The sequence below is a fragment of the Carassius gibelio genome, chromosome A23 (genome assembly GCF_023724105.1).
Source record: "Carassius gibelio isolate Cgi1373 ecotype wild population from Czech Republic chromosome A23, carGib1.2-hapl.c, whole genome shotgun sequence".
In the NCBI taxonomy this organism is placed as follows: Eukaryota; Metazoa; Chordata; class Actinopteri; order Cypriniformes; family Cyprinidae; genus Carassius; species Carassius gibelio.
Window position 1 is genome coordinate 15,890,021 of NC_068393.1, and position 24,133 is coordinate 15,914,153.

General features: G+C 37.2%; 1 protein-coding gene across 7 annotated transcripts in view; it reads right to left on the reverse strand.

Annotated features, from left to right (window-relative positions):
• LOC127944213 (basement membrane-specific heparan sulfate proteoglycan core protein) overlaps window positions 1-24,133 on the reverse strand; it is a 96,155-nt gene that overhangs the window by 35,526 nt on the left and 36,496 nt on the right. For 5 of the 7 annotated variants that reach the window (XM_052540060.1, XM_052540064.1, XM_052540063.1 and 2 more), the window contains exons 7-37: window positions 23,226-23,354; window positions 22,056-22,226; window positions 21,814-21,933; window positions 21,576-21,707; window positions 20,933-21,077; window positions 19,781-19,959; window positions 19,383-19,553; window positions 18,438-18,604; window positions 18,006-18,185; window positions 17,112-17,308; window positions 16,764-16,908; window positions 16,542-16,669; window positions 16,125-16,211; window positions 15,981-16,045; window positions 15,590-15,645; window positions 15,053-15,193; window positions 14,794-14,967; window positions 14,520-14,699; window positions 14,216-14,334; window positions 13,932-14,043; window positions 13,616-13,726; window positions 10,967-11,091; window positions 10,749-10,829; window positions 6,456-6,523; window positions 6,232-6,296; window positions 6,000-6,140; window positions 5,730-5,921; window positions 1,506-1,598; window positions 1,333-1,422; window positions 1,018-1,248; window positions 775-888 (exon numbers count right to left, since the gene is read on the reverse strand). In XM_052540060.1, coding sequence (XP_052396020.1) covers window positions 775-888; window positions 1,018-1,248; window positions 1,333-1,422; window positions 1,506-1,598; window positions 5,730-5,921; window positions 6,000-6,140; window positions 6,232-6,296; window positions 6,456-6,523; window positions 10,749-10,829; window positions 10,967-11,091; window positions 13,616-13,726; window positions 13,932-14,043; window positions 14,216-14,334; window positions 14,520-14,699; window positions 14,794-14,967; window positions 15,053-15,193; window positions 15,590-15,645; window positions 15,981-16,045; window positions 16,125-16,211; window positions 16,542-16,669; window positions 16,764-16,908; window positions 17,112-17,308; window positions 18,006-18,185; window positions 18,438-18,604; window positions 19,383-19,553; window positions 19,781-19,959; window positions 20,933-21,077; window positions 21,576-21,707; window positions 21,814-21,933; window positions 22,056-22,226; window positions 23,226-23,354 — 4,109 coding nt within the window. The remainder of the gene's footprint in view (window positions 1-774; window positions 889-1,017; window positions 1,249-1,332; window positions 1,423-1,505; window positions 1,599-5,729; window positions 5,922-5,999; window positions 6,141-6,231; window positions 6,297-6,455; window positions 6,524-10,748; window positions 10,830-10,966; window positions 11,092-13,615; window positions 13,727-13,931; window positions 14,044-14,215; window positions 14,335-14,519; window positions 14,700-14,793; window positions 14,968-15,052; window positions 15,194-15,589; window positions 15,646-15,980; window positions 16,046-16,124; window positions 16,212-16,541; window positions 16,670-16,763; window positions 16,909-17,111; window positions 17,309-18,005; window positions 18,186-18,437; window positions 18,605-19,382; window positions 19,554-19,780; window positions 19,960-20,932; window positions 21,078-21,575; window positions 21,708-21,813; window positions 21,934-22,055; window positions 22,227-23,225; window positions 23,355-24,133) is intronic. The other 2 variants (XM_052540061.1, XM_052540062.1) reach the window with 2 other exon arrangements.

The window sequence follows — 24,133 nt, forward strand, 5'->3', positions numbered from 1 at the left end:
TTATATTATAAAGAAATACATTTGACTAAATGATGTAGTTTCTTAACATGCAATGTAATAATATTATTTTGTTAACGTTTAATCAACTTACGAGGGTGAGTAAAATGAATGTTCATTTGTTCTAAAACCAAGTTATGATGCGATTCATATTGTTTTAAATATTTATACTATATAACACTTTTTAGATACAATTGTAAAATTTTACAAATTAATGAAATTATATTTAATACAAATAGTTCAATGCATCCAAAAAAGGGAAACAACTGAACTATTTTGATTAAATATAATTAATGAATTAATTCAATATTAGATCATTTAAATATTTATTGTTATTGTTTTGCTGTATTATATTTTGTATTATGGTATTATATAAAGGCATATATTTGACAAGTTGACGCGCTGTTAAAGGGAGAGCAACACTCTTATGAATGGAACTGCATACATCCTTTAAAGGGATAGTTTTTTTACTTTGCACACAGATGTATTCTCGTAGCTTCATAAAATGACAGTTGAATCACTGATCTCACATGGACTATTTTAATGATGTCCTTACTACACTTCTGGGCCTTGAACATGTCAGTTCCATCGCTGTCTATGCAGGGTCAGAAAGCTCTCGGATTTCATCAAGAATATTTATGTTCAGCAGATGAACGAAGGTCTTACAGGTTTTGAACGATATGAGGGCGAGTAATGATTTTCCTTTTTGAGTGAAATATCCCTTTGAAACATTCTGGAACACACTTCTGTTGAAGAACCGCTGGTGAAGCTTCATACCGTGCAGATGCCAGTCTCTGGGTGACAGGAGTCTGTGTGGCCATTGCATTCACACGGCTCACAGTGGCCAAGGTACAAGCCTCCTCCTGTGCGAGTGTATCCAGGAGCGCAGTCCTACAGAAAACACAGAGACAACAAGAAGAAGTCTGGAAGTAAGCAATACTGTCATCATCATCACTGCATGGAAAAAAGCCTTTACAATTCATCGAGTTGGTCAACAGAGCAAAGCTGCATTGTTCCTACCTGGCAGGACAGACCATGGTAACCGGGAGGACACTGGCACTGCTCCACCTCCAAAGCCTGGGCCAGGCCAGTGTACTCCGGCACAGCGGTATCCATGAGGACCCCTGAAATACTGGAGGAGCGCATCTCTGTGTGATACGAGGCACGGATCAAGATGTCATCGAGGTCTGCGAGCACCATCATCAGGTGTTCCCGGGTTGCCGGCATGCCATCGGGACGCTGCCAGTGTTCCTACAGACAAGAAATGATCCATGTCATGCTAAACCGCATATCTTGCTTCAATATGAAGTACAGTATGGATGAATGGGTTCTCACCTCTCTGAAAACAATCTCAAAGTCCTGTGACTCTCTGGCTCCATGCCCCCTTCTCCATGGTTGCCGTGCCACCAGTGTGATGTCATTACCCTGTAGAAATAGCGATGACCAGCAGTGGTCAAACCTTAAAAGAAAGCCTATAACATGCACGTAACATCTGCTATCATACTCACAATAATCTGAACATCGGCATCTTCTATTGGAGAACCTCGGGGTCCTGGCACAAAGGAGATAGTGTATTTCAGCTTTCCACCATACGCACCAACCTACATAATAATCAAAAACATAATTATTGTTAGCTTCTAATCAAAAACGCATTGATATAAAGTACAGCATGGGGATGTTTGACATTTTTATATGCATCATAATTCCAATTTTTTCTTTGTTTCATTTAGGGCGTTTATGTAGTTGGTCAATAACTGTTTGTATATAAATGTCAAAAAAAAGAAAAAAAGAAAAGAAACAAAATAAAAAAAGAAAGTATGCCCTAACCAGACATAAATCCAACAAGTGACAGGAGTCAAGTAAAGTAAAATCTCATTGGTCTAACATGACATTAGACATATTCTGAAAGGCTGAGAATGTCATTTCACATAGCAGTTCACATACTTGCCGTTATAAACTTGTCATATCATAACACATTCAAAACTATTACCAATATTCATATTTTCTTTTTCTTTTCTTTTTTACAACAGAAAAAAAAGTTACTTAAAGGTTAGCAAAACATCAATAAAACATATAAACGCCTCAGACATAAACCTCTACCCTTGATTCCACAGCAGCACTTCTTTCTGTCAGCACCAGAGTAATAAACGCTCTAGACATGACGTTATTAGATACACCAGGGTGGTTGGATTAGACGAATAAGTGATGTTTTGGCTTGCCCATCGATCCCACCTTTGGCTGATGTAGTGATTCAGTAAAGTCTAAAGTGGATCAGACAACCTGGTGGATCAGGGTAGGCGGGCCTGAACCCATCCATGTGTTTACCTTATCCCCTCTGAACTGCTCCGGGAGCTGCCAGAAGAGCACGTCATCTGGGAGCAAGCTGAAACCATTGTAGACCAAAACATACTGGAGCGCAGGCAGAAGAAAATACAGAAAGGTGTGTATGAAGAGAAAAGTAGCAGATAAGCAAAGCAGAGGAAAGGATGAGAGAAGAGACATCTATTCTTGTCAGTCACTGACCCAATTTCAACAACTTCATAAAAATTCTTAGCATAAAACATGGTAGTCAGAAATAAGAAGAGTTGGAAACTCAGTTTGGTTTACCATCTTATGCAGACAAAAAAAAAGGTGTCTATTTAAGCTATACCAACAGAAAAAAACCACCATTAACTATCTTTTGCATACTTTCCTAGATAAGTAGATGATCTAATCCTCCACAGTCATACTTTGTTGAACATTAACCTCTATGATACACTGTTTGAAAGTTTGAGGTTGGTACAGTTTGTCTTTGCTTTTAAAATGAATCTCTTACTTTCACTAAGGCTGCATTTATTTGATGAACAAATACATTAAAAACAAGTACTAATACTGTGAAATCTTATTCAAAATGTTTTCTACATTAATGTTTTTTTTAATGAATTAATTTTAATGTATTCCTATGATATAAAGCTTAATTTTCAGCAGCCATTACTTCACTTTTCAACTTTTTTAATATCATTTTGTACCAATTAAATGTGTTCCTGCTGACTGAAAATATAAATTTCTTAAAAAAAAAAATAAAAAAAAATGTAATAATCTTTTAATGGTAATGTAAATTCAACTTAACCTAGACTGTGACCTTCTTAGATTTCAGTTTGGTTTTCCCAGAAAAGGGTGAACCCCAAGGAAGACCGACAGTGTTTTTTCCCTGTCCCACCTGCTGATAAGACCAACATCCAAACCAAAAATCAAACAGCATTACTTTGTTTATACAAGAAAATGTTTACTAGCATACACTAGGGAAGTGCTAAGCTACTAGCTAATGCATGAATGACAAGTTGACAATTTTTTTTTGTGTTGAAGTGTGTTTTGTTGCCTTTAAAAGTTAGTTCATCAGAAAAAAAAAAAAAAGTTGTGTCACCCTCTTGTCATCCCAAACTTATGACTTTTTTTTGGAACACAAAAGAATATATGTTATTTGTCATTAAATTTTTTTTTTTTTTTTCAGTGAACCTCATTGATAAATTTCCATTTTTAGAGTTAAATATGCCTTTAAAACAATGTGAGATGCTCATAAACATGACAGGGCAATGCAATTGTCAAATCTAACTAGTTACTAGCCAGTTTGTCTGACTTTGAATGACTAGCCCTAGTGAAATCTTTACATGAACCTGCGTGAGAGCATACAGTACCTGAGATGACTCAGGGTGAGAGGAATGGGACTCAGAGGCCCTTAAAGAGGAAGTTATGCCAGAATGGATAGAAGGGGCACGCACACTCGACCGAGATTGAGAACTCTGGTCCTCAAGTGAAGAATGGGAAGTGGGAAGAGAATGGGAAGAGGATCAAGAGAAAGGGAAGTGCTCAGTGTAAGAATCAAGATGTATGCTCTCACCTCAAGTGTTCATTCTGTTTAAGGTTGTGCCACTCACAACCAGCTAAATATCTTCCAACCTCAATTTGTTTGATGCAGTTTTTTCCTCTTAAATTTAGTTTTATCGCTTTTAATTCAGGCATCTACAGGTTAAGTTAATGCATTTGTGACCTTCTACTGGAAGTTCAACATATCTGTCAGTTTTACAGCAATTAACTTTCAGTGCAAACTCTCCAGCGGTCAGTGTATTAAAAGCATGGAAGGATTAGAGGGAGTTCCAACTTTCAGATTAAATTTAGTACATTCTGTTGCTAAAGAAATATCCATCAGTTATGTGAAACAGGAGGGTGTCACATTGTTGAAGTGCCTCTAGTTTTCTGGTCAGTGGTGAGAACTAACAGTAAAAGTTAACTAATACTGTACCTCAGTAGCTCTTTTGGACCTTAAGAGGTTTTTACCAATATCGTTCATGAGCTGTCATACAGTGCCATCCCTTCTCAGTTTGTCCTTTATCAATGGGGAGTCTCTCTATTTTTTTTTAAATAAAACAATTTCTGTAACCTTATTATTAATAAACTAATGAACTACAAAGAACTAGTTACTTTTCTTTATGTACCATTTTTACCATGTACCAAAATTTCATTTTGCCTGCCATCAATGCCATTTTTCAGACAGTACTAAATTTACGAATGTATGATGCCAAACCCTCATTTCTTAATAATTAAAAAAATTATAAAATCACAAAAAACGACGCGTCCGCCGCATGCGTGACGCGTCATAAAAAAAAAAAAAAAAAAAGCACAGAGAAAAAAAACAGCAGCATGTAGCAAGAAGGCGTATGATCATTTAAAATAATTGTATGATGTTTATGACAAGGTCGGTGAGAATGGGAGACAAAGCATTAAAGCAACAATGGGGAAATGCTGTCCCCTCAGAGCTAATGTAAACCCTGGTTGGATAAGGTTTCAAAATTGGATATGAAATCTGACGCATAGCTTCATTGTTAAAATTGATAAAATAATTGCTGTCTGTGATTTTATATGGGCTGTGGCAATAATTTTGAATAATAGCTTGCAGAAACATATGGAAAAAAAGAACTATGAACTAGTTCATTTTTGGAACTGTGAACTTATAGTGAACTTAGTTCAAAATTTTGTAGTTTGAACAATGAACTGAACTAGTTCATTTTAAAATTTGTGAACTGAACTTTGAACTAGTTCACGTAGAAAGTAAACTTTCCCAACACTGGGTGTAACTAGGTGTCAACAGGGCCTTAGTATGATTGAAAATGCAGTCAGAATGTGTCTATGATGAAATCCCATGCACTTAAAATCACAATCAAACCAAAATAAAACCGTAACATGAGTTAATATGCAAAACATTCTGAAAAGATCGATGCTTAGCCGACCCATTCATGCATCAGGCCAACATCAGACATACTTTCAACAAAAACGATCCGATCGCTCATTGAACCTGCAAGGATTACCTTGTGTGCTCGTCTAGTTCGAGCAGAGTAAGAATTCTAAGAAAGGCAAATAGATTCAGAAACACTTAAATCAGTGTATCACATCCAAAAAAAACTATAAAGACACATCTATCAAATTAAGCCTAAGCAAACACAACTTGATGACACTGGTACCTTTAGTACTATAGCCTTTGTGTAGACTCCAACCACTATGAAAACGTTTCTAAGCAGTAGAAGAGCTGACATGACTAAGTACATTTTGAAAGAAAAGGTCTTGGCAGCATGCATTTGCAGTAAGAAATCCATTAGAAGAGAACTCAAAGCAGGGGAAGATACTTCAAGATAGAACATAGGCAAACACACACAAAGACTGAAAAGGATTCTAAAATCCATAACGCTGCCAGACTCTACCTTGTCTCCACGATAAATGCTGGGTAACTGCCAATAGTGTGGCTCCTGTCCAAGATAGTCAAAGTTAGTGTAGGAGAGTTGTGTTCCATCTGTGGACAGCTCTACGGAGAAGCCGCCATCAACTCGGTTGGTGCGCTGGCGGTTTACAAGAGCAAAACCTTGGTAGTTGCCAGGGACAAAAATGGTGGAAACCTGGAGAAAAACGGAAGTAAATGAACATATGCCTACACAGACTGATGAAAAACACTAGTGTAACTCATCAGGCCTTACCACATCTCTATAGTGTCTGGAGCTGGAGCACTGCTGGGTGACGCCCATGCAGAAGCAGGACAGACAGCCATCTTTGTTAGCAGGACTGAGGTAAAAGGTCCCTTGCTTGCAAGTGGAACATGTTGAACCCTCAACGTTCATCTGAGTACAAACAATTACGTATTAAATCTGAGTTTTCATAGATGTGATGCAAATAACACACATACAAAAAAATAATCATTCATTTTCTTACCTTGCAGCGACAGATTCCAGTGCCGCTACATCCCTCGCTACCACTTTGGTCACATCGGTAACAATCTATAAACATATTTTGTCTCAAATACACATTTAATTTTGTAAAATATTGCTAACCTTTTTGAATGTAGCAGAAATTTTCATTCAATTTAGAATTATTTGAGATTTCTTGTACTTATTTTAGGAAAAATTGCTACAGAACATTATCTTTGCCAGTATTACCACCATTATCGTCGCCTGGAGTGCATCTTTGTCCAAGTTGGGGATTGCCAGTATATCCTGGGGCACATCTGAGGAAAAATAGACAACACCTTGGAAAAACATTTTCAAAATGTCATGCAGTTAAAATTAAACCACATTAGGAATTAACAGAGACGTGACCGGACATCCCATAAACATTAAGAGTAATTTATGACTGCTTCACCTCTCTGAGAATATGATTAATGCATAGAGCTTCTTCAAATACTTCTTGAACATTTTCAGACAAGCTAATAATGCTAACATAAAGGAAATTTGATTTGTGTGAAGACAACTGGTTCACGAAGGGGAAGAAATGGTTGGGGAAAAGTAAATCCCAACAAGGGATATCCTATAGAAAACATGACATGTGTATGTGTAACATTCTAATGATAGGAGCTTAAATGAACATCTAATGTTTAGTCAGAGAAGTGTTACTGGAGCTTGGGGCTGTGGAGGTAACATAAGTCATTTGGGAAATAACCAACGTAGATGCTTAACACTTGACATGAATTGTTTGTACATTTACAAGCAGTTACTGATTGTCAGATTCACATTTGGCATACCACAAGAAAAGTTAAAGAGCAAACCCCTGACATTAGCATCTTTTAACGGCCACCACACAAATATTAGATCACATATAACATAGCATAATGCCATGCTTAAAAGTTCAGGAGATGGATAAATTACAGCCAGTAGCACTCTTCTCTCTCCTCTCTCGCTCCTCCTCTCTTTGAAAAAATACTTTGCTGATCTGATGGGCTGAAATAAAGCCAAAGACAACCAGAAGGATCCAATCAAATTGTCTAATTAAGTAAAACCACCTCATCCCCAAACTTGTGGAAGCTGAGGAACTTAACAAAAAGTCTTACCTGACAACGCAAGGTTCCAAGGTAGTCCAGACAAATACATTATACACTAATACACTACAATAAAATTCAATACAATACACCACTACTTGAACAATCCTTTTAAATATATACTGCTGAAAATACAAAATACAATGTCTGAATACTAAGTAGACAAAATAATATTAACATTACAACCAAGACATCACATAATATTAATAAAACATTATATCCACAATTCTGCTAAAAATGAGGAAAGGTCTTCTTCTAAACATTAGGAGCATCATTAAATAAAAAAGCAAGGCACAACATGCTAAGTTTATAACATTCTTGGTTTATAAGCATGATGATATGTAATAACACTTTTGCATCATAGTTTGTATTTAAACCTTAAGCCTGAACATTCAAAATACATTCTGCATAGTTCCTATGTGGGTTAAAAGAGAGAAAAAAGGTCCAGTGTTAAATAAACTGGTATAATAATCACAATAATATTTAGTAATCAGGAATGATTTTAACAGGAATTGCCAGCCTTCCTAAAACAATATAAAGGTTCTCGTCTTGTTTCAGCATGGATCTTTTTAATGCTTTTTGGCCCCTGTTATTCTTCATGAAGTCTAAAACATTAATGGAGTTAGATGGTTTGCTCGGAGTTGATTTTCTTGAAACAGGCGTTTTTACTTTGGGTTTAGGGGAGTGTAATCTTTTCTTGTCAGCTGATTTACTAGAAGCATATGCGTAGGTAAACTCCTCAGGTTGGTTGGACCTTAAGTCTGATGCACCTCTCGATTCATTAGAAGGAACTAACTGATTTTGCTTGGAAGATTCAGTCTTAGAACGTCTTCTCTTTGTGTGGACATTGTGAGAAGATTTGCTGATGTTTGTGGCTTTTTTGGACGGACTTACTACCAAATAATTTCTTTGAGTTTTCATAGATTTGGATGATTTTTTTGAAGCAATACGTGCCCCTTTTTGTGGTTTGCTTGATGACTTGGAAGATTTCGCTGATTCTTCAATTTGAGGGATTTTTGTATGCGATGGAGGAGGAATCTGAAATTTAGTTGCAGATTCTTCTTTAACTTGGAGTTTTGTACGTGAATGGGATAGCTGATCATGTTTCCTTGTAGTTTTTTGAGACTCTGCACACTTCCCATTTACTTTTGGACCACTATTGTGGTGTTTTTGAGAAATTCTGTTAATCCTTGTCTGGGATTTAAGAGAAACTGTATTGAGTGCCTTTCTTTTTTGTTGATTCTGTTGCTTTTGCTTGGAAGATTCAGTCTTAGAACGTCTTCTCTTTGTGTGGACATTGTGAGAAGATTTGCTGATGTTTGTGGCTTTTTTGGACGGACTTACTACCAAATAATTTCTTTGAGTTTTCATATATTTGGATGATTTTTTTGAAGCAATACGTGCCCCTTTTTGTGGTTTGCTTGATGACTTGGAAGATTTCGCTGATTCTTCAATTTGAGGGATTTTTGTATGCGATGGAGGAGGAATCTGAAATTTAGTTGCAGATTCTTCTTTAACTTGGAGTTTTGTACGTGAATGGGATAGTTGATCATGTTTCCTTGTAGTTTTTTGAGACTCCGCAGACTTACCATTTACTTTTGGATCACTTTTGTGGTGTTTTTGAGAAATTCTGTTAATCCTTGCCTGGGATTTAAGAGAAACTGTAGTGAGTGCCTTTCTTTTTGGTTGATTCTGTTGCGTTTCATTAGAGGTAACCAAAGTTGAAAGCCTTTCAGAGGATGCAGTAAGAGGATGGCTGCCAATACCTTTGGGAACTGTTGATCTCCTAGAAGATTTACTGTGATGTTTGTTATGTGACTTTGATGTGAAGTTGATTTCAGTGTCTACTCTTGTTGATATTGGTTGGATCCTTTTAGTTACGAACTTTCCTTTCCTCTTAATTGTACTTCCATTCATCTGGGAAAGTCCATCTTCTGCAAAGTGAGTTGTGGAGCTAATATGTGGAGTTGGCAGGGTCTTGGGAATAACAGCTCTCATTTGAAATCTGCTGGTAGACATGCGAGTAATCCAAGCGGTAGTCAAGGGTGGAATCCGGGTGGTAGTAATGACAGCGATATCTCTTTGATCCAGTGCTGGACGTGCCATATGGCGTGCATGTTTGACTTTGTCTAACTCTTTTGCTAGCGCAGTGAAGCCATCAATCAGTATCTCAAGTTTGTGGTCAAGTTTACTTAGTCTTGTTTTAATGTTGGTGTATTTGTTGGTCAATTCATTGATTCTGTCTTTCTTGTGTTTTGGAGACAAAACACTGGCTAGTGTCTTCAGCTGAGAGCTGAAGTGACTCTGGTGCTTCCTCATGTTCTCGAGGCTGTCTTTTACGTTCAGCGTGTTGCTCTCAAGCACACTGAGGCGCTGGTTGAAGCGATTCGTGTGCATCTTCAAGAGCATCTGGAAATTCTGCTGCCATGCCTCAGGACTTGGAGTGTAACGCAGAGTCCAATGGTGGTTTAAACTACGTATAGTTGTTGACAACAAAGATCTTGTAGTTGTTTCAGGTACTGAAAAGGTACTATCTTCTGTTCTATCAATGTATTCACCAATGTTTTGGTCAGTTGTATCCAGAGCTTGTCTCTTCCCAGGACTGATGTAGAAAGCTTCATCACATGTAGTGGGAAGGAAATCTTTTGAACCTTCTAGGTAGAAGTCCCCACAGTTGGAAATGCTGAGAGCCACGATGAGACGGGGCACGTCGGAACCAAATTAAAAAATATATACATAAGCCATATGTTTTTTGTTTGTTTGTTTTTTTTATCCCAGACACCAAAAGCTTTTGCACTCTGAGCGAGTGACAAGGATCCAAAACCCATGTCATCAACTTGTTTATGCTTCAGTATGGAAAGCATAAACAACCCTAGAGACCCACAAATGTCTAGAAGAAGAGTTTGAGATAAGAAAAAGTTGCTCAAAATGCAGCAAAGGCTTTACAAAGATGCACTGAAGCATTAAAAAGGATGCAACTCCTGTTACAAGTGACATTATGCAATGAATTCATTCAACACCTTCAAAAAGAGATCTCAGCCTTGCTGACAGTAAGAAGGAACTTTTTTCTCACAGTAGAGAATTTAAAAATTTATGCTTGAAAAAGGTGACTATTTCAGACGTACTGTACACAAATATTTTAGCACCACTGCTTATACATATAAACTCCTCCAAAAATGCCTTCAGACATTGACACTTTGGTATGGGTGGCACTGATTCAAGGCTTGCTTCTCCCATACCAATGGACAAATGCCATTCAATCACAAATGGTTGAAGAGATGCTGGAATGCAACAGACACATGCTTTCTGGCAGTAGATAAAGGGATGCCGATCACCTCCGTCACCAGTTTGGCCAAGCCCAGCTTTACTAGCATAATGAATGGGAGGTTTACCCTCTCATTGGACCATAGACGCTTACCTTTCACAGCGTCTTCCAGTATAACCAACAGGACATTCACACGTGGGCTCTTCATCTGAGTCCAAGTAACAAGATAAAGGCCTTAGGAAGAAGAAAAGTATTAGATTGGATGAATATTATTTATAGGTTATAATATGCCTGAAGGGCATACAGGCACCTATAACCCCTTTATCTGATTTTTTTTTTTTGATAAAGTTAATAGAGAAAGGCAAACTCACTGGCTACTAGAGTGTCCTAGACAAGGACAGGGTCTACATGCCTGTGGATCACCAGTCCTTGGATTTCCATAGAAACCAGGGAGGCAGTTTTCACAACGCCTCCCAACAGTGTTATGTAGGCAATTCTACAACAGAAGGGAAAACGAGGTCTGTCACTCCAGATAAGGAATGAGTCGACTACAGAAGATGACTAGATTGTATTTTTTCTCATACACTTCTGTAATGCAGAAATTTTTGGTTTTTGGTCTTCATTTTTTGGTCTTTGATTTTATTGATGATAGTCAAATATTCATCCAATAACTGACAATTTAATTTTTCAGGATGACTAGTTTGATGAACTAGCTTTGATTTCTTTTGATTTTAGTCATGATAGTCGACCAGTAATCCTATAACTGACTTGGTTTACTCGTTAATTAAGTTTTTTTTATTCTATACTTCTAGCTTAGATTTAAACTAGTCGGTTATTAGATTATAGATCATCTAGTTGCAGTAAAATCATAGCAAAAATAATATCAGTATTAAAGAGCACCTAATATGCCATTTAAAATATTCCAAATATTGTTTTAAAAGTCCCCAACAACAGTTTTGCATGCATGCAATGACAAAAATTCTCGAATGACAAAGATTCTCAAATGATTCGTTTAGTGATTCACTTTTCAAAACCCCTCCTTTACGTGACGTTAGCGAGTATAGCCCAGAGTTCATATTGTAAAAGCACAATCAGTCTTTGTTTGCGTTAACTCGATGCATAAACAATGTTTTTACCAAAAAAAAAAAAGAAGTAATGTTACGTTACTACGAGGTATGACTCTATTCTTAAAGAAAACTCCAAAAACAATGACAAACAATTCACATATCTCAATACAATTGTCATTGAAGACCTAGAAGCTAAACGGTGCTTACACAGCAAACCAAACAATTCTTAAGCATGCTACATAAAACATAAAAGCAACAATTATTAATAACACTTACAGGTTGTGATACAGAGGAGGAAGCTGATGCAAATACACTTTGAACTGAACCTTCCTTCAATATCAGCCGGCTCGCGAATCCAAGTTTGATTGCATTTAAGTTGGTAAAGCAATCGTCTTCAAAATGGCGTGAACAAAGCACAAGGCTCGGACTATACTTCTGTGGTACAGTTGTATATAACCACTTAGTCTTCAAATGCTCATCCTTGGGCAGATGAAAAAAGTTTGCTTTTGAGTCGCACTTCAGAACACAGCGTCTAGTCGCCATGATGTTTTCTAGTTTTCACTGGCGTCTTGGAGCGCAATAAGTGGGCGTGTTGCATTCAAATAACTTGACAAGTTGACGTCATCTAGTCAGAGACAAAGCGTCGGTCTTCTAACGATTCATAAAAATGACTCATCTAAAGATGAGTCGCCTCTTTCTTTTGAAAGACAATAACTTAATATACGGTGCACTGTCATATTTCAAACTTTGCAGGATGTTTTTGTTCACTTAGATCTATGTTACACACTACATGAAAGGTAAATTTCAAAATTCCATGATAGGTGCTCTTTCATTTGTAGTTAAAATATAATCAGTGATCAAGAAAGAAAGAAAAAAAATCATTCTGTATAGATTTTTGGTTTTTGATTTTATTCACAATAAACGACCAGTCATCCGACTAATTAATTACTGTGGCTGGGTATTTTATATTTTATAACAGGCACCGGTACTGTTTTAAAAGTATCGAAAAGGCACTGGACCCTACTTAAAAGTTATTATTTCTCACTACTGGCTCATTTCCCAAATGGGTGATTTCTCTTATTCCTCCACAAATTAAGCTACTGTAGGTAGTTCGGTAACGAGACATTTGAATAAATTATCGTTTGCGATTGACGATGCGATTGACAATGTTGTGATAAGTAGGCTATACCAACTTTGTAACTCGTTCCCCCCCGAAACACTGGACATAGCAGACATATGTACCAAATACAGGAAGCTATCAATCAAGAAGGTATCAGGATTATGAGTTATTTTTCATTTTTCATTTTTGATTAACCACTTGGATTAATCATTCATTTTGACAGCACTATAATGTTTATTGTATATAGACAACCATACAAGTGTAATAGTTACTAAGCCTGCACCAATGTTCTTGTCCACTGCCCTCGCAAATTCCTGCAGCTAAGCTTGGATGTACATTTACATTCCATTAAAGGTTATTGATGAGATGCCTATTGATTTTGCACCATTACAATACTTATAGGCAACTGGTCATCTTATCTAGTTCTTTAATGTATCTGCATTGTACTAAAGTGCGTTCATTTTCAATGGGCATATAAGCGGCTGAAACAAGTAGCCTAGTGCATCCCAAATTTTTCAACATGAACATTTTAATATAACATTATATTCATTATGGCCTATGGCCTTTAGAAGAAAAAAAATTTTTTAGGAGGGGTGCACAATAGGCCCCTGTGGCGCGGCCTAAGCTTTTGTTCTCAATGGCATTTTTTTTTCTTACATTACTTTTACTTTTATACTTTAAGTAGTTTTTTAAACCAGAACTTTTAAACTTTTACTTGAGTAAAAAGCTTGAGTTGATACTTCAGCTTCTACAAAAGTCTTTTTAAACCCTAGTATCTATACTTCTACTTGAGTAATGAATGTGAATACTTTTGACACCACTGGTTAACTCACCAGGCATCCTCCAGTGTCTAAATCACAGTCACTGGCATGCCCGTGGCAGTCACACTTCTCACAGGTGCCAAGATAAAGTCCCGGTGTACGGGTGTAGCCGACATCACAGTCCTGCAAACAATGGGTGAGTCAGAGGTGGCTGGGCTCACAGGTGTCTGTGCCAAAGCTATGAACTCAGCATCCATTCTCTTCATGACAGAGCTTTAGAGCTAAAGTGTTCAATGAGTTGCTAAGAACCTCCATTTGGAGATCAAGAAAAATGAATAAAAGACTGTTATTAACTTCACAGGCAGAACCTCTTAGTCTTAAAATATACCTGGCAAGAAGGTCCTGTGTATCCTTGAGGACAGGAACACTCCTCCACCTCCAGAGCCCTCTCGTTTCCTGTAGGCTGGGGCACTGCAATGTCCATTTGTATATTTGAGATACTAAACAGGGAGACTGAGATTAAACACTAATATCCTACTCACATAATCAGTTAAGCGACAGATAGGAGCCAAACAGGACAATGTGATGCCATTCAGAGGATGTAAATATAAAGGACATTAAGAGTCAATGTATAATTGGGGACCAAGAGCAAAATTGAAAGTGCAAAGTTACCGGCTCTCAGCCATATTGTCTGCATAAGTCGCTCTGATCATAAATAAGCTGATATCTGCCAAAGCCATCAGCAGGTGCTCTCTAGTACATGGCTGTCCATCTGACCGTCTCCATGCAGACTGTGGGGATTACAGGCAATGGGAATTCATAAAGCAAATCAAGAGAGATCAAGTTTCACTTTATGGCCTTAAAAAAATATATACAGCTCCAAAACATGTCATTTAAATAAAAAAATGACACTTTGTACAAAACACCCAATAAAAAGAAGTAGAAACATATATGTATACAGTATTTTGCAACACACCTCTCTAAAATTCACAGTGATGGTGGCTGGTACTCTAGGAAGTGGTTTGGTCTGTGAATAATGCTCCAGGGAGATGCCGTTGCCTTGGAGAACCACATCAGGTTGTCTATCAATCACTAGTGAACGAGCCTGTGTCTCATAATGCATCCTGTACTGCAGTTCTCCACCATATGCTGTGACCTTTACACAGGACAGAAAATCAGCACACTGACATGTGCTATATATCCTGACAAAGGTCAGATCGTACATATGGCATTGCATAGGATGTTTTCACCTTGTCCCCTCTAAAATTCTGAGGCAGGACCCAGTAGTAGATGTCATTAGGGATACTGGTGAAGGATCGGTAGACCACCTCTGTACTTGCTCTCTGGGTGATGCCCGCAGAGATGGTCCTAGTGTTTGCTGCATTGGAAAGGGTGAAGAGCTGGCCATTGACACCACCTCGAACCTTCAGATCAACCAAAAAACATCGAATGGTTGTTTTTAACATTACTTACAGGTTCAACTATGACAAGATTAGAGGATGTGGTTACCTGGTTTCTACGCCAGGTTGAACTGGCACACTGTTTTGTAACTCCCATACAGAAACACGGCAAGCAACCTTCAGGATTTTCAGCCGCCAAATTAAAAGCGCCATTCTTACACTCATCACAAAGAGCACCAACCACATTGGCCTGCACAACAGAAGAACCAACACTGTTTGAACGTTTATATTCTACTGAAACTGTTATACACTACCATTCAAGACAGTTTTTTTGTTTAGTTTAGTTTTTTTTTTTTTTTGAAAGAATTAATACTTTTATTTAGCCTTGATGCATTAAATTGAAATTAAAGACAATTATAATTTCTAAGATAACCATTTCAAATAAATATTGTCCTTCAAACTTTCTACTCATCAAAGAACACACACACACACAAAAAATGCATCACACTTTCCAAAAAATATCTTATCAAATAAATGCAGCCTAGTTATGAGCATAAGCAACTTCTGAAAAAACATACAAATCTTTCTGATTCCAAACTTCTTAATGGTTGTGTATTTAAAAAGTAACTGTAGTGGAATTTAATACCTTGCAGTAGCATGGTTGGCTGATGGGATTGATGGTTCCTCTGTTATCACACTTTGCTGAACATAGACAAGAACACCATATGGTTGACAATTACAACTTAAATGCTTTGAAAATCCTGGACACAAACAGCTTGCATACAGTGCACTGAGTATTAATCATTATCTAAAGCTTTACTTGACCCTCAAGGATAAAACGAGGCAGAAATTCCAAGAAAATAAATAAATCTTGCCTTTAATATTAAACTAATAGGTAATAAAATGTTAGCCTGAATGCACTAAGTCGCTTTGGATAAAAGCGTCTGCTAAATACATAAATTTAATTTTTATTTAATTCAATTTAATAAATCACTTACTACCACAAATTTAAACAAAAATGAAGGAAAAATGCTCACGGCTAGTAGAAAAGACACATTTGCCGTTGGGCTGAATAGGGTCGCCAACATATCCTGGAGCACATCTGTGGCAAAACAAAAATACAGATGATGACACATTTCTTCCAAGCACAACAACAACATGCAAAAGAGCTGCTCCATTACCTCTCACAACGTCGCCCTGTGTAACCGGGTCTGCAGGCGTCACATGTTGGCTGCTTGTCATGGTCCAGGAAGCAAGTATCTGAAAACCTTTGAACAAATCAACAGACCAGTTTTCACAAAATCGACATTTCACAAAGATTTGGTCAAAGTTCCATTCAAATAATGTAAACTACTATTACTATTAATAATACTAATAATATATCATCATAAGTATAAAAAAGTATGTATATTATTATTTTCAGAATTAAATTATTATTATAATTATTACAAATAATTTATATTATATAATGTTAAATACAGAATGTTTAAAAAAATATATTATTTTCAGAACAACATTATTCTATTATTATATATAATTTTGTATTCTATTATTTTAGATCATTGCTTATATTATATACACAGGTTTGATATCTTTACCGTCGAGACGTCTCTGTGTATGGACAAGGACAGGGTTTGCAGTCATCATATTGTCCTCGACTTGGGTCACCGAAGAAGCCTGGCTTGCATTTGTCACACAGAGGTCCTTCTGTGTTATGCTGACAACTCTGTCACATGACATTTATACTTCAGTGTGTGGCATACAGTAGCAGTGTATTAGTGAGCTACATATTTATAATGCATAGAAACACTTATCCTTACCAGACAGTGTCCACTAATGGGGTCACAGGCACTGGCATGACCATTGCAGTTGCAGCCAGCACAGATGCCCAGGTGGGGTCCAGGTATCCGCTCGAAACCAGGGGAGCAGGACTCACAAGACAGGCCTGAATACCCAGCAGGACATCTGTTTGAGATCAAAAAAATTCACACAGATCAACACTCTCAAAAAATCAGCATGGATTTAAAAGTGACAAAAATAAAGACATTTGGCTTACTCTTAGTTGCTCTTAGTTTCCAAAGAACATACAAAAATTCAAATAGAAATAAAATCTTTGATATTTTCTGTCAGGGCTGTAATCCTATCTGTTGATTTAAAGGCACACTAACCTGCACTCCTCCACGTGTCCCGGGGTCCCCTGCGGGGTGAACTCTTTTGTGGTGGTATCCATGCTGATGTCACTCAGACTGACACTGGACATGTGGTTATCATAAATGGTGCGAATGTGGATGCGCTCCAAGCTGGCCAAGGTCATCATGAGGTCATCACGAGTTACTGCTCTTCCTGAAGAGTGCTGCCAGTTTTCCTGAGACACACAGAGAGAGAGGTGAATAACACTAACAAGCAATACCGCTGCAAAACCACTGAAAACAAAAATATCTTTTAATTTGACTAACAAATGTGTGTAGAACTGATTAGTTTTTTTATTTTTAGATCAAATTAACCATGAGTTCTGTCAACATCTCTTGTCAACAGCAAGTGTATGCCATGGTTATGAAGTTTTTTACTCTGTACTTAAAAGCATAAGTCTGGGGTAGGTAAGTTTTATTTTTTATTAATGATCAAAAGTGACACTAAAGACATTTCTAATATTACTGAAGTTTTCTATTTCATACCAATGCTGTTCTTTTAACCATTCTACTCAATGAATCCTGGAAAAAAAATGTGTCATGGTTTCCACAAAAATTAAGCCATTTTCAACTGTGGTAATAATAGGAAATATTTCTTGGGCAGTAAATCGCCATATTAGAATGATTACTTTTGGATCATGTGACACTGAAGACTGGAGAAATGGTTGCTGAAAATTCAGCTTTAATACCACAGGAATCCATTACATTATAAACTATTTTAAATTAGAAAACAGTTATTTTAAATTGTTTTTTCAAATAAATGTAGCCTTGGTGAGCAGAAGAGCCTTCATTCAAAAACAAAAAACTGTCACATCTTTAAATAATAGTGTGCATGTATTTTATATACTTAATTATTTCACATATGTAGCTCACCTCTGTAAACTTGATCTCTCTATGGTTGATTGTGTCAGGTGAAGTGGGGTCGCCTCTACGGTAAATAAGTTTCTGCCCGTTGCCGCTCAGCACAACATCAGGTTTCTCCTTTGGATGAGATCCATATTGCTGCAGTGAGTATCTCACCTTAAACTTCAGATGACCTCCATACGAGTCGACCTGTACAACACAGACACAGTGACCAGAATACCAAGACGTCCAAAAACTTCAATGCATATTTCACACATGCGTCCCAAGCTTCCCAAGACAATCTAGCTACCACATCACAGTGACAGTGAGAGGAGAGACAGCACATGAAAGGGAGAAGATGGAAATGGGATTGAGCAAAAACAGGAAGATACGGATTAGTCAATGTGTTATTGAGCTCCTATCTATATTTGTTCAGTAGAGTATTGTGGAGGGGAGTGAAACCTTGTTGCCCAGGAACTGGCGAGGCAGAGTCCAATAAGATTCTTGTTCGAGGAAATGGCGAGAAAGATCCACTAGCTGGAACTCCTCACTCTCTGGATTGATCAACATCTGAGTGTTGAAGAGATGGGGTGGAGTGCTTAGATGATTAGGAAGTGACACATTGACTCCTGTGGATTAAAACATAAAAACAGACACACAAGAGAAAAGTAGTGTACCATATCTTCCATCCCAGTGTATTATGTGTTACTTTAACCCCAATATAAACCTACTGTATCATTTGATATGCAAATCTCTAAGGTTTAGGTTTACTTGATTTTCCATACAACAATTTTTTTTTTTACTTTGCTAAATTGTGTGCAACAAATATCAGGTTTTAGATGAACATTTATTTATACATCTATCAATAATCATTGTTTTGCATTGCATTATGTTTGTTTAAACTGAATGCATTATGTTTTGCCGCCCACAATTAAAACTAGAGAGCTTTGATCATAAAGCATTTCAATACAAATCCACAAAGACATAATACTGAGATTTTGATTAACAACTGATACTTAAATGCATTTTATCTAAGCAGTCTGCTAAATAGTTATAACAAGAACCATTGATTTACATTACAAGCTAACTGAAATTCATCTTTTTGGCCATATAAATATCAGCAACTGCACCAAATTGCATATTTTTGGTTCAATTTATACCTTTGAACAAAATGGCTTGTTATCCACCTTGAGCTTAATTGACACTCAACAAAAAAACACATGCATCATTTTTAGATATTATGTCTAAACATTTAATAACTGGTCCGGATCTGACTAATATTTCATATGTTATGCTTTACAGGGTTAGTGATAAATTGACACCAAAATTTTCCACAGCATCTCCATTCTCCAATTGGCAATCCATAAACATAAATGGAAGAATCCTAATTTTGAATCAGTTGAGTACCTTTGAAGTCATACTCCTCTGTGAAGCGCAGTGTGATTTGGCTGCGGTAGCGACCGGTGCTCTGACAGTTCTTTGTGATGCCAAAACAGAAGCATGGCATGCAGTGATGGCCCACGCTAAAGTGCCCATCATGGCATTTACCTGCTAACACGTACAGAGAGGATGACACAACTGGACAAGAACGACATGGAAGACAAAGGATGGTAAGACAACCACCATCAGGTTTGAGCTGGATGAGACCACAATGTCACAACATTCGGTCAAAAAACAGCAGTATAACCCGTGTCTAACAAAGAAAAGATGACATCTTTCTTTGGAGAATAATTCATCAGATGAGAACAAACATATACATAGATATACATATACATAGATACACAGTAATCTAAAGATGTTCGCACCATATGGAGCTGGTGCAGTATCTGGTTTTGGTCTCTCAGACAGGCTGAGGACCCCATCGGGAATGGCAAACACTAGGCCTTTAGCGTTGATGGCCTCACAGCTGTACGCGCCCTGGTCACCTTCCTTCACGTCACGGATGGTGAGCGTCCCTCGCCCATTCTCACTGCTCGTTGTGATTCTGTCAATAGAATCCGGTTTAAATTAGGGCAGTTTCCAGAGCCCAGAATTCAGTTTTATTCCTCTTCCTCTTTGCAGCTGTTTTTTTTTTTTATGAAATAATGTGTCCTATGTGAATGGTTCCAATGAAGTATTATTTCATTTAAGGTCATTGGTGTGCTTGTTTAATGTGATAATTTAATTAATAATAATTTATCGCAATACAATTAACACATTCTACTAATTGTCCTAGTTTAAAAACATACATATTCAAGCTCATGACTTAGGAGCCTACTCCACTTATTTTCATTTATTATTTATAATGAATTATTTAATTACACATTTGTTTTTTGTTGTTTTTTGCTGTGTATTTTATTTTCAGTTTTATTCTATGTAATTGTTTGGAGTTTTGTTAATTGAAGTAATAACCTTGGAAATGTAACTTATCACAAATGGGTCTGCTATCTGTATAATTATTAGTCCATGTAGAAAAATCCAAATAAATAAATAAATAAAATAAAATCACATCTGACTGAAAAAACCTACAATAGCCAAGAAATTATTACACAGAAGAGCACATGCTGAGGAGCTAATTAAATATCATTATCTGGTTATGTATTCATAATGTCCAATAATTATTATGATAAATAGTAATGGCAAAGAAGCTGAGACGATCTGAGATTCAATAATGGGAAAAGAGACAGTTCACAACCTTTTTGCCAAAATAACAACAGTCTGTTTCTCATTGAGTACATGAAGTATTGCCCTCTGTTCTCACTTATACTAGTGCTGAAGTTATTCATTTACTTTATTTATAGAGTTCAGCAGAGAGAGCTGTGGGAGTACAATAGGAATGGATGAGACCACAAGCATTCTTCACTTTATACAGTCTTTAAGAGTATATGGACTGTATGACTTCAACATAGACTGTGGACTGTAGATACTAGATCATTTCAGAGTTTTTAATCCACAATGCTTATTACATCCTGACCTACCTGCTGCTGGTTGGTATGTGTCCCCAATTAAGACGCCATGTGATGATGGGAACAGGCACACCAATGGCAGAACAAGTAAAGGTTGCAGTTTCCCCCCGCGATACTACAATGGACTCTTCTGGTGGGACGGTCACAACGGGAGGTGCTTGGGTACAATGAAAGAGAATGTATAGTTATTCATTTTAAAGTACAATCAATTTCAATCTGTAGATTTTACTGTGTTACATGAATGCTAACATAGTAAAACAGACATATGGAGACAAGAAACCACACACACAGCATGTCTTTGTTTCTAAATTGGCAGCCTGGGACAGCACACGTTTTATTTGGCAGATTTATTCAGTGAGTTCATCCAACCAGAGCCCTGAGGCACTGCTGACAGAAACAATACCTGTTAAATAAGCTATAAGCACAATATATATGGAATATGAGCTCTACATGTTACTGAAAAGCTGAACGAGTGAGACAAAACAAGCTGTTGGACATGAATCTTTCTTTGCAGACCATACACAATTTTCAGGATTTGGATGTCAAAGTGAGTATGACAGTGAAAAATAAGTGGAGACAAAAGAGTTATAGTGTTTGGAATGGCATGACAATCAATGTTTTTTTGTTAAAGATTAATTGGATAGTAATGCTTTACCACAGCCATATTCATCAGAGCGGTCGGGACAGTCCGGCTCTTCGTCACACTGGTAGCTGGCAGGAATGCATGTGCGGTCAGACAAACACACAAACTGCTCTGGGGCACATGTGTCCCCTGGACCTTTAGTGGCTGCAGGAACAAGAAAAAAGAATGAATTATTAGCAAAGTGAGTTTTTTTAAACAGGTTTCCATACAACTTCCCCCATCTGTGGACGGAAGCTGATGTCTGACTTACGGCAGTTCATCTCATCTGAGTTGTCCTGACAGTCATTATCCCCATCACAACGCCACAGTTTCAGAGCACAGCGGCCGTTCTGACACTTAAACTCATTGGGTTCACAGGGAGTCGGAGTTCCTTTGCAATTACAAATATAGTAAATGCAGAATTCAGACAAAAATATTATCACCAGCATAGCATGCTTGATTATAAATTTTGTGGTAAATGTAATGGTTACAGGAAACTGCAGTTTGTCCTACCACAATTGAACTCGTCGCTGCCGTCAGCGCAGTCTGTTTCCCCATCACACACGTAGTCCCGTGAGATGCACTGTCCGTTCTGACAGGTGGCCTGGTCTGCACGGCAGGGTCCTGGGCCAGGTGGGGGTCTGGTTTTAGGAGGCGTAGGTGGAGTAGGACGTACAGGAACAACTTTGAAAATAAATGATAAAATTAGAGGTGTCAATTATTAAAAAAACAAAACTAATTCAATATATTCTAACCATTTAAAATGATAGTTCACCCAAAAATGAATTACCCCATGATTTACTCACCCTCAAGCTATCCTAGGTGTATATGACTTTTATTCTTTCAGAAAAATACAATCAGAGAGATTTTGAAGGCCAAAAAAGTCTGTCTATCCATCATAAAAAGTGCTCCACATGGTTCCTAGGGGTTAAAATTACCTTCTGAAGTGAAGCGATGCATTTGTGAAAAAAAAAAAAATCTATATTTAATGTATAAACTATAAACTCTAGCTTCCGCTAACTTTCGTAGAGAGAGAGCGGTGTTCCAGCGGATGACGAATGATGTAGGTGTAATGTAAGATGTGGTGAGAAGAGACAAATGCATAAGAACAGAGGAGAGAGCAATATGAATAAGATGAGGACTTGTAAAGGAAAACATCAGAGGATTTCGATCTAAGTCAAGAGGAGACTGGTTTTCGTTTGCTGTAAACAAAACTTGATTCTTGCGAGACTAGTATATTCTTACTACAGCTTATGCTACGCCTAGGTCATTTGTCATCCACTGGAACGCCACTCTCTCATGAATGCGCATATGAAAGTTAGCGGAAGCTAGGGATTATTGTTTATGAAGTTGCAAATATGGATATTTTTCTTACACAAACGCTTCACTTCAGAAGGCCAATTTGTTTTTTGTTTTTTGTTTTTTACCTCCGGTGCCGTGTGGAGCACTGTATTAAATTCATACGTTTAATTGCCAAAAATGAAATACAATAAAAAAATAAAAAAAAAAAAAATATATATATATATATATATATATATATAGTTTTTTTTTTTTTTTTTTTTTTTATATATATATAACAAGAATTATATAAATCTCATGCATCATATCAAAGTGCATTTAGATGGTGTTAGTTAAAGTAATGGCACTCATTTATAAGATAAATGAGGAAGCAATCTCACTCACCACAGTTCGTTTCATCACTGAAGTCACTGCAGTCAGGCCGTTTGTCACACACATACACCACAGGGATACACGCAAGCCCATCCTGACATCTGAACTCATCTGACAAACATTCTCTGGCACTGGGAATCACTGAGGTGGTAGAGAAACATATTCAGTGCTGTGACGCACTGTACACAATGCAGTGATCCAAGAAAAACTGTACATGATGCTTTGTTGAAAGAGGTTTCAATGATTCACTGCAAGCCTATCACCTGCCATTTCAAGAGGATACAAAAACGCTTTGTTCACATAGGCAATGAAATCCGCTTCCAACACAAAATCTGTTAAGCTTTTATAGTCTGAACAGAAAAGAAAAAGAAAAAGAAAAAGAAATTAAATTAAAAAACAAATCAAATCAAATTTATGTGAAAATGTGAACAAAGCCAAAGTGCAAATCTATATAACGTCCATTCTGGCTTTTCTATTCAGTCCTGAATTGTCATATCTGGTGCCTTAAACCGAAAGTAAAAAATATGGAAAGCTTAGACTGGAAAATATTCAATCCCAACACACAAGAAAAACAAAACTAGACACTGCAAACACAAACAGGTTACATTGTCTGAAAATTAATACTACAAGATGACATCAGCTTCACTTGAAATCAAAGACAAGCCATGCAAAGCCTTTTGTTCTTCTTGTCATACTCAGGTCTTCATCACAGTGCACACATGCATATACGTTTCATTCTTTACACAGCCCCAACTTATGCTGCAAATTCCTTCAACTGTCCTAAGTAAACAAGACTGGACTGTGTTCTAATGCATTCTTGTCTCCATGCAGCAGACCTGGATGAGGACAAACCTGGCACAGTGATGGGCTCCACAGGAGGAGTGTCAGCTATGAACCAGACCACAACCAGACAACATTAT